The sequence below is a fragment of the Crocuta crocuta genome, unplaced genomic scaffold (assembly GCF_008692635.1).
Source record: "Crocuta crocuta isolate KB4526 unplaced genomic scaffold, BGI_CrCroc_1.0 scaffold374, whole genome shotgun sequence".
NCBI classification, from domain to species: domain Eukaryota; kingdom Metazoa; phylum Chordata; class Mammalia; order Carnivora; family Hyaenidae; genus Crocuta; species Crocuta crocuta.
In genome coordinates, this window is record NW_027532613.1 from 2,315,237 (window position 1) to 2,332,612 (window position 17,376).

At 44.4% G+C, this 17,376-nt stretch overlaps 1 protein-coding gene and 1 non-coding gene across 6 annotated transcripts in view; both read left to right on the forward strand.

The window, feature by feature from the left end:
* Nucleotides 1–12,389, forward strand: part of USP28 (ubiquitin specific peptidase 28) — a 44,220-nt gene extending 31,831 nt beyond the window's left edge. For 3 of the 5 annotated variants that reach the window (XM_077780493.1, XM_077780494.1, XM_077780498.1), the window contains 10 exons: nt 1,952–2,146; nt 2,907–3,046; nt 3,207–3,392; nt 4,443–4,538; nt 5,188–5,366; nt 5,483–5,561; nt 6,388–6,467; nt 6,998–7,121; nt 9,641–9,836; nt 11,149–12,389. In XM_077780493.1, coding sequence (XP_077636619.1) covers nt 1,952–2,146; nt 2,907–3,046; nt 3,207–3,392; nt 4,443–4,538; nt 5,188–5,366; nt 5,483–5,561; nt 6,388–6,467; nt 6,998–7,121; nt 9,641–9,836; nt 11,149–11,324 — 1,451 coding nt within the window. In that variant the 3' untranslated portion in view covers nt 11,325–12,389. The remainder of the gene's footprint in view (nt 1–1,951; nt 2,147–2,906; nt 3,047–3,206; nt 3,393–4,442; nt 4,539–5,187; nt 5,367–5,482; nt 5,562–6,387; nt 6,468–6,997; nt 7,122–9,640; nt 9,837–11,148) is intronic. The other 2 variants (XM_077780495.1, XM_077780496.1) reach the window with 1 other exon arrangement.
* A 2,819-nt stretch (nt 12,390–15,208) lies between these two features.
* Nucleotides 15,209–15,312, forward strand: LOC144245156 (U6 spliceosomal RNA). The gene has a single exon (XR_013339176.1). It is a non-coding gene; the product is annotated as a U6 spliceosomal RNA (small nuclear RNA).
* Nucleotides 15,313–17,376: the final 2,064 nt, after the last annotated feature.

Genomic DNA, 17,376 nt, shown 5'->3' on the forward strand with positions numbered 1-17,376 from the left:
TGCAAAAGAGAAAAGAAGTAAGTTTGCTTTCCTGCTTCGTCCTGGAGCCCAATGGCTCTTCAGGTTTTTTATGTACTATTCAGGAAGTGACCTAGGTAGATGCTAGATTTTATCTGTTGGTCTGTCCCCACCCCATTGTTTTCACCCTAATGGGATTTTTTCCCATTCTATCCATACTCATGTGTATAACTGATCTCTATTTTTTAAAATTTTATTTATTTATTTTGAGGGAGAGAAAGGCAGTGTGAGGAGGAGAGGGGAGAGGGAATCCCAAGCAGGCTCCGTGCCATCAGCACAGAGCCTGACACAGGGCGCAAACCCCCCAGCCGTGAGATGATGACCTGAAATGAGACCAAGGGTCAGACACTTAACTGACTGAGCCACCCAGGCATCCCAGGGGTCTCTATATTTTCATAAATAGAACCAACTCCTTATTTTTAACAACCGCATTGTAATTCCATTGCATGGAATATGTATTCATGAAGCCAGCTTCCCATTGATAGGCTTTTACATCGTCTCTAATTTTGCCTTTTTTAGTGCCATCTTGTGCACACGGTTTTGCATCCTTTGAGAATAGCTAATTTTTACAAGTAGATTTGCCTGAATCATTTCATACCCCTCATAATACTACTGATTCTAAGAGCAATCGTCATCATCATTTCCATTAGAACTTTACTCCTTCCTAGGTGCTTTCAAACTTTGTTTCTCTGATACCTTAGAACTCTAAAAGACACGGTAGGAACTCTGTTACCTACATGTTCTCGGTACTCTGCTCGTCCAGGCTCCTACAGCCAGTAAGGAGATGGCAGGCCCAAGATTCAGATCCAACTCAGACTGCAAGTTCTGTGTTGCTTTGCATATACTTTACGCTCTCTTCCTTTCACATTTTCTGGAAGAGGTCTTGCGACCAGCATTTCGCATCTACAATCACGAAAAGCCTTTTCTTTTCATATTCAGACTGTACTTTGTTGAGTAAGTAAGAAAAGACAGAAGGCATCTTGTCCAGGGAGTGCATTGTCTTTCTGATTTGCAGTATGGCTGGGGGACCGGGGTACGGAGAGAATGATCACTTAGCAGTAACTGATCTTCATAATTGCATCTCTGCACACGAAAGCGGAACAGCTGCTTGTGGGGCCGTACAAATGACTGAACTATTGTTGGTCGTATATGTTGGAGCCTTGTTAGTACACATGTGGTTCATTCTTCTCCTGTAGAAACACACAAGGAGAAGCTGTCATTTTCCTAATGAAAAGACTAGTTAATGGCAACCAGGAAGTGGATGTGTTGTTCTACTGTGGGCTTTTGTATTTTGATTTAGTCACAGGATTAGAAATGAAATTTAATATGTCCTTGATATCCTTGTCATTTTTCATCAAAGCCTTTAATTCTCGCTCTGGTATTATATACCATCTATCCTCTGTGTCCCATGGCTTTCGGGCAGCACTTAATTATGTGAAGCTTGAGGCAGTATAAACGTCATGGAATTCATTTCTAACCATCTTGAGATGGATATTCTCATCAATAATAGTTGTAGTGTTTACACTGATAAAACTGTTTAGCTTGAAATTTCCATGGATCTAACAATTTTCCGGAATTTTCCGGATTTCCAAGAAATATTTGGTCCATCCTTGCTATTTTGCCAGTGATTGGCCTCTGTTTCAAAGTCTTACTCTTTATTACTCAGCCATCCGTCCATCCATCCATTCAACAGACATTCAGTGTGTGCCTATCTATTCATCTGCCAGGCACACTCACTGGTGCGCTGTGACTATTGGCTTTATGTGGTCATTACTTCTGTTGGGATTCTGAGTGTATGTATGTATTTTTCTCGTGGAGTAAGAAAAAGAACCAAGTGTCTTATTTTTCTTCTTTCTAGAAAGGACTTTCTGATTCCTGGTGACCTTTTGCTGGATGGTACTCCCTTTTAACTCTATCTATGCTCTTGACTCAGAGGCGGCCCCAGTCGAGTCAGATCAGATGTTGGGAGAAGTGGATTCCCTGTCTGTTGAACTGAAGCATTACATTCAGGAAGATAATTGGAGGTTTGAGCAGGAGGTCGAGGAGTGGGAGGAAGAGCAGTCCTGCAAAATCCCTCAGATGGAATCGTCTGGCAGCTCGGTGCCACAGGATTTCTCCACATCCCCAGGTATCTGTGAAGGACACGTAAGCCAGTGCTCAGTGACATCCAGCCTGCACGATGTATAGTTCATGTGCTGTGCGTATCGCACGACCTCACGGAACAGCTTGTGGCTTCAGAGCGTCTTTCCTGATGAGCAGAAAGAGTATCAGGAAGATCCGCTCCCTGTGCTTTCAGTCTGCTCAGTTTTCACGTGTGTCCCAGGTTGTAGGAGAAGGTATGATGGCATTAATAAGGGTTCTCCGAGGGTGATCTCTTCAAACCAGCGACTGTTTGTGGGAAGGCTTCTGGACATCAAGAAACAGGACAAAGTTGGGAGCATGTTAAGTTCTACAGACCCACCGTGGGCTCTCACTGAAGTAGACAACTCTTTGAGTCACCCCTTTGAGTTTCGAGGGAAAATTTACATAGTATTTTTTTAAGGCCTTTTAGAAGGGCTGTAGATGAAACTCCATGTCTGTCTTACTTGCCTTTTTAAAAAAATTTTTTTCTTAACATTTATTTATTTTTGAGAGATACAGACAGAGCACAAGCAGGGGAGGGGCAGAGAGAGAGAGGGAGACACAGAATCCGAAGCAGGCTCCAGACTCTGAGCTGTCAGCACAGAACCTGACGGGCTTGAACTCCTAAACCATGAGATCATGACCTGAGTCAAAGTCGGACGCTTAACCAACTGAGCCACCCAGGCGCCCCTTGCTTGCCTTTTTACAGACTGTTCTAGACATTGCTTATCATCAGATACTCATTCCTTCGTGCCATTCTTTATCAGAGCCCTCGGCAGCCTCTTCCCACGGGGTCCGCTGCTTGTCCTCTGAGCACGCCGTGATCGCAAAGGAGCAGACGGCGCAGGCGATCGCGAACACGGCACACGCCTACGAGCGGGGCGGCGTGGAAGCTGCGCTGAGCGAGGTAAGGACCATGGCGGGCCCGCCGCCAGGAGCGCTGGGCTGCCAGCCGGAAACGCCACCACTCCCCACCTTTCCATCATTCTGTGTCTCTGCTGCATCTAACCACCCCTTCTTTATTTCTCATGTTTTCTCTTACTCTTCCTCCCATCCTGCTGCCACAGCTTCAGGAGGTTAAGCCTGAGAAGCCCATGCCCCCGGAGACAAACCCCGCAGGGCAGACAGAGCAGCCCCCAAAGGCCGGTGACGCAGAGTCTGCCGCCCAGCCTGACTCTGAGGCCTCTGAAGTGGACATTCCCAGTGTGGGGAGGATTCTGGTTAGAGCTGACGCACATGGATATGATGAGGAGGTACAGAGACGAGTGCAGGACTGTGCTGAGTGTCACTGCTCTTCTGTTGCCTTCCCGTGTGGCCCAGTATACTCCTTTAAGGTGTTTGGCAATAGTTCGTGGTTGAAACAAATAGTCCCAATTGAAACAAATAATGAACAAGAGGGCCTATCTGGTTTTGACCTTAGTTACCATTCTTTCAAAGAGAGCCTTGTTCCCGCTGCCCGCTGCCCCTGGTATATACCTACCCAGGCGTGTTCTCAGGGAGGCCCGTGCAGGGTCTGTGGCTCAGAAAGGCAGCATTTAGTTCTGTTTTTGGTATCGTGAGCAAAAAACCCCCCAAAAACAAAAGACCCCTTTTCATTTAGGAGGCTTTATTGTTACTAATGTTAGCCCATTTTCCCCTCCTGATATCAAACTTCCAAGTGTGTATAGTGAGCAAAACGAATGTGAATTAAAGTTGTTTTTAACTGGGAAGCTTTGGGCCCCAAGTTATTTGTGGTCCGTCCCCTTTGCCGTTGTCACTGCGCATTACCAGTCGTGAATCCTGTCCCTCGGGGTTCTGTTTCTTCCTACAGGGCTTTCTCTTTTTTTTCAAATCATTGAAGAGTTTTGAGTTTATGAAGTCCTATTTGCATATCACCTAACTTCCAGACTGTTTTAAATATAAAGCATTTAAACATTTTTCATCAAAACTCTCAAGTGTTTGTTTACTGGGATACACGCCCAGATCACAGAACAAACTCCGAACACTCACCGTGGACGCTTCCGCTGGGAGGCCTGTAATTTAACTTGATTCTTCAGCAGTGGCCGTTTGTAGATGTTTTCAGATGTCCGTCGTAGTTCATCTATGAAATCAGAATATGTAGGAACAGCCTGTCTTGGGCAAGGTCCTGACACGTGCACAGGGGTGAGGCTGTGGGTGTGTGTGGGGGCAGGTGTGCAGATCGGGGCTGGCCAGGGCCGCTGCCCCTCCCCTGCAGCCGCCCACCCACCTCTCTGTCACTCAGTCTTCTCTTGAACTTTTCTTCTCTCCTTTTTCTCTCCGTGTTGTGTGCCTTCTCGTGGTAGGTGATGCTGAGCCCTGCCATGCAAGGGGTCATCCTGGCCATAGCTAAAGCCCGTCAGACCTTTGACCGAGATGGGTCTGAAGCAGGGCTTATTAAGGTATCTCTGTTTTTTTTAAATCTGTTATCTTCATACCACAAGCATAGTAATAACGGAGCTGTAATTCCATTAGATGGTAAAAAATGGGATGAAGTGTGTTCTTCTTTAACACCTAAAACTCCACTTCCGGTCTTGCACCACCGACAGCACCCCCTTTCGGGGCGAACATACCCTTGGAGCTGTGCCCAGCTGCATCACACCAAGCCTGGAGGGCGGTCGTGGTCCTTAGCAGCTCTCCGTTAAGAGAGCTGCCTCTGTAGTGTGGGGGCCATGATAGAAGAAGATCTAAGAAAGCAGGCCCTGGCCCTGCCTTTTAAGGTACCTGAATTAAGGTACTTGAATAAATTGCATTCACGTGCATTTTTAAAATTCAGGTCCTTGAGACTCCAGGATATGCCTGAACTCACTAAAACGAAATATTTGTTTTCCTTAGAATTTCATGCGAGAGATGAATCTCTTCGCAGTGCACAGTGAGTTTTAGCCCTCGTGACGGGCAGGCCACTCCCAGATCCTGCACTTGTCTCTGTAATTCCCCGACAGGAGCTCCTTCAAACTTTTTGGAGTTCTGAACCCTCTACGGTAGGCATCTGGGTGTGAGCGGAAGGCCACAGCGCCCCCTTGTGCTCACTGCTGGCCTTGTCGTCCGCAGGCATTCCACGAGGAGTACTCCAGGCTCTACCAGCTGGCCAAGGAGACGCCCACGGCCCACAGCGACCCTCGGCTGCAGCACGTGCTTGTCTACTTCTTCCAAAACGAGGCACCCAAGAGGGTGGTGGAGCGGACCCTCCTGGAACAGTTTGCAGATAAAAATCTCAGCTACGACGAAAGGTGAGGCGGGAAACACGTGGGCGCACCACCTGCCCCTTCCGGGGCGAGCCCACGAACCCCAGCCGGGGGGGCCGTGCCCTGCGCCTCTCACTGCTCTCTGATCCCGGCCCTCCCAGGTCCATCAGCATCATGAAGGTGGCGCAGGCCAAGCTGCAGGAGATTGGTCCAGACGACATGAATATGGAAGAGTACAAGGTGAAGTCTCTCTTTAAGTGTGCTAAACAAAAACATCAACTCTTGAGGCAAAACGTAACCATTTTGTGTTATCACAGACTGACTAGCCTCTACTCGCTCCCCCCAAAAAACCGCAACTGGGTGCGAATGGATAAATGACTTCTAACCCTCAGAGTAGCCAGTTTCTTTGTTCAGTCCTTCTATGAGAATAAATTAACACTTCCTTTTAATACCTACTCCAGCCTTGGACCCAGGCAGTAAAATTCTTGATTCACGGTTTGGGTTTGTTTTAAAATAATATCGTCTGCTAATATTTCTGTTTTCGAAATGAAAGTTCCGTGCATAAAAATGCATACGTAACCGCAAATTTCCCAAAAAAGCAGTGCGCTAGCAGGAAAACCATGTTCTGTGATACCTATCAGGGTCCCACCACACCCCGCTGAGCTGGAGTGCTCTTCTCAGCAACTGCAACAGCCTTGACCTTCCATGTCCCCTGCACATGCACGGTCTTGTCAGAACCTGAGAGGCGTCTGTTTAACCCAGAACCACAGGGCTTTGACGGGGGTGTCGGAAATGAAGATCATAAACTCTGAAACTCCTGTGAAATAAATATTTCTGTTCCTCAGGGGAAGCCATAGGTCATTGAAAATGAAGGTCAGAACACAGCGGGCTTTTGTTGTAAATGTTGAACACCTCATTATCGAAAAGCTTTTGTGTTTGTTGTTTTTTTGTGCCTGGCCGTACGTACCCGATAAATATTTGTATAGAGTTTAAAACTTCGTGTGGTGGGAAGTGTAGAGAAAGTTTATGGTGACCATTATCACTCACGGTCGTCATTCCTTTGCAGAAGTGGCACGAAGATTATAGTTTGTTTCGAAAGGTGTCTGTGTATCTCCTCACGGGTCTGGAACTCTACCAAAAAGGAAAGTACGTTGGCCTTTTATGTCTCTCGGACTGTTGGTCAGGGCACTGTTATCTGCTGATGGCCGTCTGGGAACGTAGAGAACCGTAGCCATGTGTCCCCTCCCTGGTCCCACGTGCCAGGGCACCTGTACTTTTTCCACGGTTTCACTAACCATCACACGTGGTTTTTCATCCTTTACATAGCGGTAGATTTGCTGGCTAGATTTTCTTTGTGAGAAACAAAGATGAACTCAGAAAATGAATTTTAGAGCTGTCCCGGACCTTAGTCAGCATGCCATCCCCTTCTCTGGTGTAGAGTTGAAGAAAATGGAAGGCCGGGGAAGCTTCACAAGTGGCCTTGGGTTTCTGGCCCATCTGTGGAAGAGCAGACACTGGCTGCAATGAGAGTATCGCACGCGGCCCCTGTCCTTAGGACGATTATTTTTCCAGGCTTCAGCCACAGAAATTTTTATATTGGGGAACAGAGAGGCCTGAGCCCTAGATTTTGGAGAACGAAGGAGCACTCAGCTGTCATTTATCTACCATTTTCTAAGGTACCAAGAGGCACTCTCCTACCTGGTATACGCCTACCAGAGCAATGCCGCCCTGCTGACCAAGGGACCCCGCCGGGGGGTGAAGGAATCTGTCATCGCTTTGTACCGACGAAAGTGCCTTCTGGTTTGTACACTTTGTAACGCCTTAGGATTTTTATTATTTTATTGTCTTTACCTCTGCTCCTTGAAGCCGTGAAGAAATACTGCTTAAAAAAACAAAATAACCCTGGGTAGGTTGTAGATTTTTCTAAACTCTTAGAAGTACTTGTACATTGAACCAGATTATTTTAGGTCACTTAAATGAGTATCATTCTTCTTCAACCCCAGAGAGAAGTTAGGATGAGAACCAGTTACCCGTTTTGCTGTGCCCTCTCTGCACACCCGCATTACACGGTTTATTGCATTGCTTCTCTACTGGATCGTGAATTCCTTGAACACAGACCCTTTTCTTATTTTTTTTTGTATGTGTTTTATTTTAATTTATTTATTTTTTAAATATTAGCATTTTATTTACTTATTTTAACTTTTTATTTATTTTTGAGAGAGAGAGAGAGAGTGTGAGCAGGGAGGGTCAGAGAGAGAGGGAGACACAGAATATGAAGACAGGCTCCAGGCTCTGAGCTGGCAGTCAGCACAGAGCCCGACGTGGGGCTCGAACCCTTGAACCATGAGATCATGACCTGAGCTGAAGTCAGATGCTCAACCAACTGAGCCACCCAGGCGGCCCTGTTTGTGTTTTATTTATTTATTTAAAAAAAAAAAATTTTTTTTAATGTCTTTTATTTATTTCTGAAAGAGAGACAGTGCGAGCAGGGGAGGGTCAGAGAGACAGGGAGACACAGAATCTGAAACAGTCTCCAGGCTCTGAGTTAGCTGTCAGCACAGAGCCCGACGTGGGGCTCGAACCCTTGAACCATGAGATCATGACCTGAGCCGAAGCTGGATGCTCAATCAACTGAGGCACCCAGGCACCCCTGTATGTGTTTTATTTTATGTATTTATTTTTTAAATGTTTTATTTATTTCTAGGAGAGAGACAGAGAGACAGCGTGAGCAGGNATTTTAAAGACTTTATTTTTTAAAGTAATCTCCCCACTGAACGTGGGGCTTGAACTCACAATGCTGAGATTAAGAGTTATATGCTCTACCCACTGAGCCACCCCTCACAGATTCTTTTCTTATTCAGCTGTTTTCTCTGTGCCTGGTACATCATGAGAACGCAGTAGACGTGTGTTGAAGGAATGTAGTGTTTTTTTCTATGTTCACTGCTAAGCTAGAAGATGAGAATTTTGGTGATTTCTAAGAAACTCCTATTTTTTTTAAATGTTTATTTTTGAGAGAGAGAAACCATGAGCAGGGGAGCGGCAGAGAGAGGGAGACAGAGGATCCGAAGTGGGCTCTGTGCTGACAGCAGACAGCCCAGTGTGGGGCTCTAACTCATGAACTGCGTGATCATGACCTGAGCCAAAGTCGGACGCTTAACTGACTGGGCCACCCAGGTGCCCTGACACTCCAGTTTTTTTGCTTTTTTTTTTTTTTAAAAAAGATACAAACCATAAAACTTGGTCCTGCCGGGGTGCCTGGTTGGCTCAGTCAGTTAAGTGTCTGACTCTTGATCTCATGATCGTGAGTTCAAGCCCCACATTGGGCTCCATGCTGGGCGTGAAGTCTACTTGAAGAAAAGAATCGGTTCTGCTTTTCTGTTCCTTTCACTGTCGTACAACTGAAGATCTGGCCTGGCCTGTTTTGCCTCTGGCAGCCCTGGGGAATGGCACACCCATATCTCCTCTGCCTGTCCAAGGGCTTATACAGTGCTTGTCCTTCAGAGAACTACAGAGGGGTGGCTTGCCTTCAGGTGGTGAGCTCACATTTGTCTTCCTGACGCCCAGCAGGATCGCCCTTCCTGGGAAGAGTCAGGCCACCACTTCTGCCACCACCTTGGTAATACCAGACGGAGGAGGTTAAGTCATGACGTGTATTCGTCTCAGGAGCTTCATTTTCTGATTTACACCTTGATTTCTCTATCAGTTATCAGCTGTGGCAGGACATTTTGAAGCTAAAAAAAGGGCCTTGTAGATTTGATGGGTCTGAATTACATTAGAGCCATGCTTTTATGTTTTAAATCACCAAATACAGATTGCATTTCGCATGCCCTACTCAGCTTCCACAGGTGGGTGGTTATAGTGACCTGGGTTCTTTCCGTCCAGCTCTCAGCACGCAGTACACATCAGAATCACGTGGGGCACTTTCCCTCTGTGGGCTGTCAGGCCAGAGGCCTGGGGGAGGGTCCGGGCATCAGCATGTCTTCTGTGGGTGATTGTCATGCTCAGTGGAGATGGAGAGCCGCTGAATAGGCCTTTTAGTAGAAGCATGTGCTAAGCAAGACCTAGACTTGTAAGTTTAGGTAAGTGGGTCACAGACTTTGCTACATTAGAATCGCCTTGGGAGCTTTTAACAATCCCAGTGCGCCAGTCACCTGCATACCAGTCAGATCAGCATGTCTGAGACAGGGCATCAGTAGCTTTTCAAGATTTCCAGGCAATTCCAATATGCAGTAAAGTTTGGGAACTGCTTGTTTAGGCTCTTCTAAAGTAGGTATTTATCTTTTTCAGACTTTTTCCCCCACTCTGCCTTTTATCTGTAGGAGCTGAATGCCAAGGCAGCTTCTCTCTTTGAAACAAACGATGACCACTCTGTAACAGAGGGCATTAATGTGATGAATGAGTTAATCATTCCCTGCATTCACCTTATCATTAATAATGACATCTCCAAGGACGACCTGCATGCCATTGAGATCATGAGAAACCACTGGTGCTCTTACCTTGGACAGGATATCGCGGGTATGTTGTTAGCACTTGCAATAATTCCTTTCTTCTTCTTTTATAAGATTTATTTATATATTTTGAGAGAGACAGAGAGAGTACAAGTGGGGTGGGGCAGAGAAGAGAGGGAGACTCTCAAGCAAGCTTCTTGCTGTCAGCACAGAGCCCCATGCAGGGCTTGAACTCCCAAAACTGTGAGATCATGACCTGAGCAGAAATCAAGAGTCAGACACTGAACCAGCTGAGCCACCCAGGCGCCCCTCACTTGTAATAATGTCAAAGACTCTTGAGACTTAGAAATTACAATATTCTTACTCAATAGCACTGGTTATCAAACCTTTTTAAAGGATTATTGAAGCATGGAAGTTGGTTCAAAGTGGCTCTGCCCTACTGAAATGGGATAGGGTCCTAGGCCTCTGTCCCACTCAGCCTCCCCTCCCCTCGTCCGAGGCCGCTGAAGGCTTCACAACCAGCCCATGAGTCCTCTTTGAAAAGAATTCCTCCTCTCCAGGAATGTCAGACTTTTGTTAGTTTTTCATGTGTCAAAATCTGAACTCCAGTTTTATAGTTTAAAAAATCAAAATCCGTTTATGCAGTTTGATTACCTGGTCCCGTGCCAAAACCCCGTTTCCGTGTGACCTGAAGTTGCAGGATGGAACACCCGTTATTAACTGTGACGCCCTCAAGATTAATAAGGTAGTAAATGCAGTAGCCCTACTTGTCCAAAGCATTTTGGAGAGGGGAGCTTAAAACTAGTCATTTTTAGGTGAGTTTGATAGACTTACAAAGTTGGTATATACTCTAATAGAAAGTTTCTTCGTTCATTTCTCACTGATATAAAGATATTCTATTGACTTGTTAGAGTGTTTACATTTACAGTATTAATACGAAATTCCTTTCAATGTCTTGAGTTTTTCTTTACACTGCGTGGGATAGATGGCTTTACTTAATGCCATGTGTACACACTGCTATGCTCTAATCATTGAAAGAAAATACACCGTTATATTTACGGCATAGAGTATCCTATCCAGTTTCTCAAATTTTAGAAGGATGGTAGATTAGAAGGCCTGCCAGTGAAGTGAATAATTTGTGTTATCCTGCCACACATCATACGGCTTAAAGCAGTGACGTAACTGCTGGCATACTTTGCTCCTGGTTCAGCCTGGAGGAATTGTCACGTGTCGTTGGCTGGCCAGCACAGTGCTGTGACCTTTGAGGTTGGGTGATGAAGGGCTCTGTGGAAGGCCTTCCCATATGGTTGCAGACCTGACTAGTTTTTACCCAGAGACCTGTTTGGCTGTACATGTAACCCTCCACTTTCCCTCCACAGAAAATCTGCAGCTGTGCTTAGGGGAGTTTCTACCCAGGCTTCTCGATCCTTCTGCAGAAATCATTGTCTTGAAGGAGCCTCCAACTATTCGACCCAACTCTCCCTATGACCTTTGTAGCCGATTTGCAGCCGTCATGGAGTCCATTCAGGGGGTTTCAGCCGTGACGGTGAAGTAGGCCCCGCACGTCCAAGGCCCACTGTGGTCCAGCGCTGCCTGCCTGTCGCACAGAAGTCTGTCGTCAGTGTTTTCCCTGGGGAAGGGATTAGGTGGGAAAGTAAGCTTCAGACCCAGCCCCCGGCCATTCTCTGCGTGTAAAGAAGGATTGAAAATAAAATTGCACTTTTTAGGTACAGAATCATTAAAGCAGTTTCATCACAAAAGACAAGAACCATTGTATTAAGGTATCGAATTACGTGACAAGACCTGAAATGCCTTTTGTACCTACGTGAATGTGCTCGCAGGGCTCCAGCTTTTTTTGTGAGTCTCTTGCCGCTTTTAAAATGATCCCGCAGGCCTAAATATTTTTGACAGTGGAATAGAAGGGCGATCCATCAGAACCTGAGCCAGACGAACAGCTACTAGTTATTTTATCAAATGCAGGTGACATTTCAAAGTTCTTCATGGCAAGAGATGAGAACTCTAAACCTCGCCTGTCTCTTGACAGGAGATGACAAAATGGTTTGCTGACGAGCTGCCGCCCTTCACGTGTGGGTAGAAATCCAAGGGCACGTGGCAGCAAGTGCTGCAAAGTCGGAAGAAAGCTGCCTTTCCTTTCTTCTCCCTATCTCTCTCTCTCATTTTCTATTTTTTAAATAAACCAGAAAACCTCACACTCAGTCCCGAGTGAAGGAAAGGAAAGCAGTAAGGGCCGTGGACGGAACGGCGCTGGGAACCGTGACTAAGACAGGAGAGTGCTGGGGTTTCAGTAGAACCTTCCTGCACCCGCAGAACGGCAGCGGCAGGTGCCTGAGGCCGCTGCCGGCTGAGAACGCTTGGATGCCCCTCCCCTTTTTTGCTCTGAAAATTTAAGGGATGAGGGTTTGTAAAAAGAAAAAAAAAATCTATATATATGTATGTATATGTAGAGAGAGAAATATCCCCTGTTGACCATTTTTAAAAGGCTCCAGATTGGACATTGTGTTCTAACCAAATTTTAACATTAAAGAAGGAATAGTGGGTGGGAAGAACTCTCGATACAACTATGCAGATTTTATAAATGTGCAATAAAAGTGTCGTGGTACCTTCGGTGTCCAGGATGGCCTTCATTTAAGCACACATTTTCTGGAAGTCGGCTGGACTCTGTGAGCGTTTATCATGTTACAGTTTTTCTTCTTTAAAAGACAAAAAAAAGTAGATAAAAGGGTTGAGAATCTTGACGGGGGAGGAGTGAGAGCGGGCGACAACGGTTCTTGAGCACCACCTAGTGGTGCCCTGGTGTCCTGCACCCTCCGTAAGTGGACCTACTTTGTAATCCCTTGAATTTAGAAGGCAAAAAAATTCTCTTAAAACCGACCTTCTTACCTTTTGACTAAATTTTTTTTAAAAATTTTTTTTTTTTATTTCTCGGATAGAGAGAGAGAGAGACAGCGTGAGCAGGGGAGGGTCAGAGAGAGAGGGAGTCACAGACTGAAACAGGCTCCAGGCTCTGAGCTGACAGTCAGCACAGAGCCCGACGCGGGGCTCGAACCCACGAACCGCGAGATCATGACCTAAGCGAAAGTCGGACGCTTAACCGACTAAGCCACCCAGGCGCCCCACCTTTTGACTAAATTAATGGGAGGCAGTCCTTTATAGAATTTCAGAGCTGCATTTGTGTTTCAAAGCTCACTGCGAAGATCATGGTTTCATGGGAAATTGCTCCGTTTTCCTACCCTTTGATTTGTTTCACTGTTTAAAATTCTGGGTGCCACCATTTGCTGTTCACTTTTTAATGTCTGTCATCACTGAGTACTGTGCACAGTTGTTATTTCACTTGCTTTAATGGCCCTGGAATGATGATGGGGACTGGTGTGTCCAAGGTCATAGAAGTTTTAGGCAGCGGAGCCAGGGCACCAACTTGGGCAGGCTCACTTCATAGCCTGTGCTTTGGACAACTGCTCATCTGTCCTTGGCAGTCTTATAAAATCTTTTGCTTTGTACCTTCCCGCATTTGCTACCTCCTGGTCAGCTCTTGGGAATCTATAGTTGACCAAGACAGGAACAGATGGGCATTTGTATGTGCGGTGTGAGGTACTTTCTGTCATTTGGAGCCAGTCAGACCACCCGGTGGGGTGCTGAGGAGTAATGTCTTTTAACTCACTTTTGCTGGGTGCTTTAGGTATGTAGCCTGGTTTCTTAAGGGGTCCACAAACTGCCTCAGGCTAAGACGTTTTTACACATTTAAAGGATTGTGGAAAAGCAGCACAAGGGCCAGGAAGGTGGACAGAAACATACTTGACCCTACCTAAAATGATCCAAAGATTTGATCAGGGTACTTGTCCTCACCATAAATTCCCTTGGGACTGTGTTTTGGCTTTCTGTGGCTAGCTGGAATTGTGACCCTCCTTTCTTTGTGTTTGTTAGCTCCTTTAAGAACTATAAGGCATATAAACTCATTTTTATCCTACTTGCTTCAAGAGAGAAGCATGAAGTCCATACACAGAACAGTTGAAATAATAAATGAACCAGAGGCAGGGACTGAATGAAGGGCTGGGGTAGAGTGAGGTGGGGTAGAAGGAACAATTCATTGTAGCTATAGTTTATCCATTTTCATTGCTTGGTTTACTGTATTTCTTTGTCTGACCCTGTCTCACAATTTATTCTGCTGTCATTTTTGTTTCCAGTTTTGGCTACTCTCCGTGACACTGCCAGGAGCATGCATGTGCATGTAATTTCAGCGCACACATGAATACATTTCTGTTGGTATGGAACTGTGAGTGGAATTACTGGGCCACAGGGCATATGGGTCACAAAGGGTCACAGGGATGGCTCCGTCTTTATTAGGCACTGCCCCAGAGTTTTCCAAAGCCATTATGCCAACTGAAACTCCCACCGGCCTTTGATGAGCTCCAGCTGTCACGTATCCTTGTCAAGATTTGGTTTTGTCGGTATTTTTAATTTTAGACCTTATGGTAGATGTATAATACTTTTTTAATTTGCTCTTTGCAGACTAACGGCATGGAGCATCTCTCTACCTGCTTATTGGCCTTTGGCTATTTTATGAAATACCTAGTTAAGTCTTTTGCTTCCTTCTTTTGTTGGATTTACTGTCTTGCTACATACTGATTTGTAAGAGTTGTAAAAAATACCTAGTTATGGAAACTTCTTATATGCATTGCATATATTTTCTGCCATTCTGGCTTTTCGTTCCTGATGGCTTGATGAAAACAAATTTTTATAATGTTAACATCGTCCAATTTACTGGTCTTTCCCTTCACAGTGAGTTAAGCTGATTGTGCCCTGTTGAGGAAATCTTTACTCAAGGTCATGAAGACATTCTGTGTCATCTCCCAGAAGTTTTGCTGTTTGACCTTTCGCATTTATCTGACTGACCCCAGCACCTTTCACTGTCTTTTTCCCAGTACTGTGCCTTTGTCATAAATCAGAGGTCTATGTAGGGGTCTGTTTCTGGGTTCTTTTTACCTGTTCCATTGGTTCCATTACTCATACCAGTATAACACTGTCTTAATTATACAGCTTTATGAATCTTGATTTCCAATAAAATAAATCATCCAGTTTTGAACATCCCCAAGATCATCTTATCTATTCTTAATCTTTTGTATTGCCATATACGTTTTAGAATCAGTTTATCAGTTTCACACATGCATATTTCCAGGGATTTTGATTAGGTTTACAGTGACTTTAGATAATTTGGAGAGAATTGACATCTTCTGATCTATGAACATTGTATATTTCCTGATTATGTAGGTTTTCTTTAATATCTGAATAAACTTCTTCCATAACTTCTGTAAATTGATTCCTAGATCTTTGATGTTTTTCAAGCTATTTTAAGTGTTGTCATTTTTGGAATTACATTTTAATTGTTTTGTTGCTGGTATCTAGAAACAAATTCATGTTTTTGTGCTTGCTTCAGCAGCACATATACTAAAATTGGAACGATACAGAGATTAGCACGGCCTCTGCACAAGGATGACACTCAAATTTGAGAAAGAAATTGATGTTTTTATATCAACTCTGTATCCAATGACATTAATAAGTTAACTTACTAATTCTAATAGTTAATCAGTTTTTTTTTTAAGTTTTTTTTCTACGCACAATTATGTTATCTGTGTATGGTGGCTTTTATTTCTTTTTTAATGTTTTTTTTTTTTTTAATTTATTTCTAGGAGAGAGAGACAGCGTGAGCAGGGGAGGGTCAGAGAGAGAGGGAGTCACAGACTGAAACAGGCTCCAGGCTCTGAGCTGGCAGTCAGCACAGAGCCCGACGCGGGGCTTGAACCCACGAACCGCGAGATCATGACCTAAGCGAAAGTCGGATGCTTAACCGACTAAGCCACCCAGGCGCCCCTGGTGGCTTTTATTTCTTTATTTCAAATCCTTGCAACATTTATTTTTCTTGCCTGATCACACTTACTAAGACCTTTGGTACAAACAATGCTGAATAGAAGTGATAATGGGCATCTTTGTCCCCAATATCAGGGGAGAAAGTTTGCAATATTTCATCAATAAGTATGCTGTAGGCTTTTTACAAATTCCATTTATTAGATAAAGAAAGAGTCCTCTATTCCTGTTTTGCAAAGAGTTTTTAAGAAAAAATTGTGAATGGATGTTGAAATGTATCCAGTGCTTTTTTCCTACATCTATTGGAATGATTACATGGGTCTTTTCCTTTATTCTGTTCATGTGTGAATTACCTTGACTCATTTTAAATGTTCAACAAACCGTGTGTTGCCAGAAGACATGGACCGTATTTTTATGTGTATGTGGAATTTGTCATATTTTGTTTAGGATTTTTGCATGTATGTTCATAGAGAGATTGGCCTTTACTTTTCTTATTACATTCTTGTCAGGGTTTTAGTATCGAGATTATTCTGGCCTTATTGAATGAATTGGGACATGTTCTCTCATCTGAGATCATCTGAGCTTAGAATTATGTGTTTCTATTAGGTGTGCTTTTCATTATGGTAAAGCAGTCTGTTTCATACAGCATTTTGGATTTTTTGGGTTACTTCCTCTTGTGTGCATTTTGGAAAATTATTGGAAATTTGTCCCATTTCAACTAAAATTTAAATTTTACTGGCAGAGAGTTCGTAATACCTTATGATTTTCCTTCCTCCCTTCCTTTCTTTCCCTTTTTCTTTCCTTCCTTTCTTCCTTCCCTTCCTTCCTTCCCTTCCTTCCTTTCTTTACTTCCTTCCTTCCTCCTTCCCTCCCTCCCTCCTTCCCTCGGATCTCTGATGTTCTAGTGATGCTGAAGCTGGGTGACATGTATTTTTTTTCTGGTTAGTATTTTTAGGGGTTTATTGGGTCTTTTCGATGGTTAGTATTTTCAGGGGGTTATTAATTAGGTCTTTTTCAAGGAACTGTATTTTGCTTTGGTTTAAGTTTCTCTTTCATGGGGCNTAAATGCAAAGCTCTTCAGCAGTGATTCTTAACCTTGGCTGCCAGTCCAGGGTCTGCCGTGTCACATTAAAACAACAGCAGCTGACCTTCAACCCTGCAGATCCTGACTTGTGAGATTTGGGCTGGTACCCATTGCTCGTGCTTAGAAGGGCATCACAGGTGATTCTGATGTACAGGCACACCTGAGAGTCTCTCCTTCAGAGAACATCTGTGCCTGCTAAGGAAGTGGCTTTTATGGTCTCTCCCACACCCCAAATTCTTGGGCCTTACAAAATTAGGTTCTAGAACCTCCTTCAGTGAGAGTTCACAGGATTTCATGTTTTCTGGATGAATGTATTTTGGCATTCCTCATGTTGCACATTCCTCAGGTTGAACTCAACTTTGACAGAGATATCGAAAAATACGTTTCTTATAATTCACCTTCCTTTTAATTCCCATAAACACACCAGTTCCCTAAAGTTTGCTCATAGGCTCAACTTCTCAGCTATTTGGTCATTACAGTACTTTTTTCTGAACCTTGAAAAAGTTTTCCACATTCTTTCTAAGTTGTTGGACAGTAAACCGAACTATTAATATACTGCAAGGCAAGAGCAGAACTGGCTTAAGAGAGATTTTTGGGACCTTTTCCATGTCTTCGTCATCTCAGCACTCTGGCTTGCTGTACT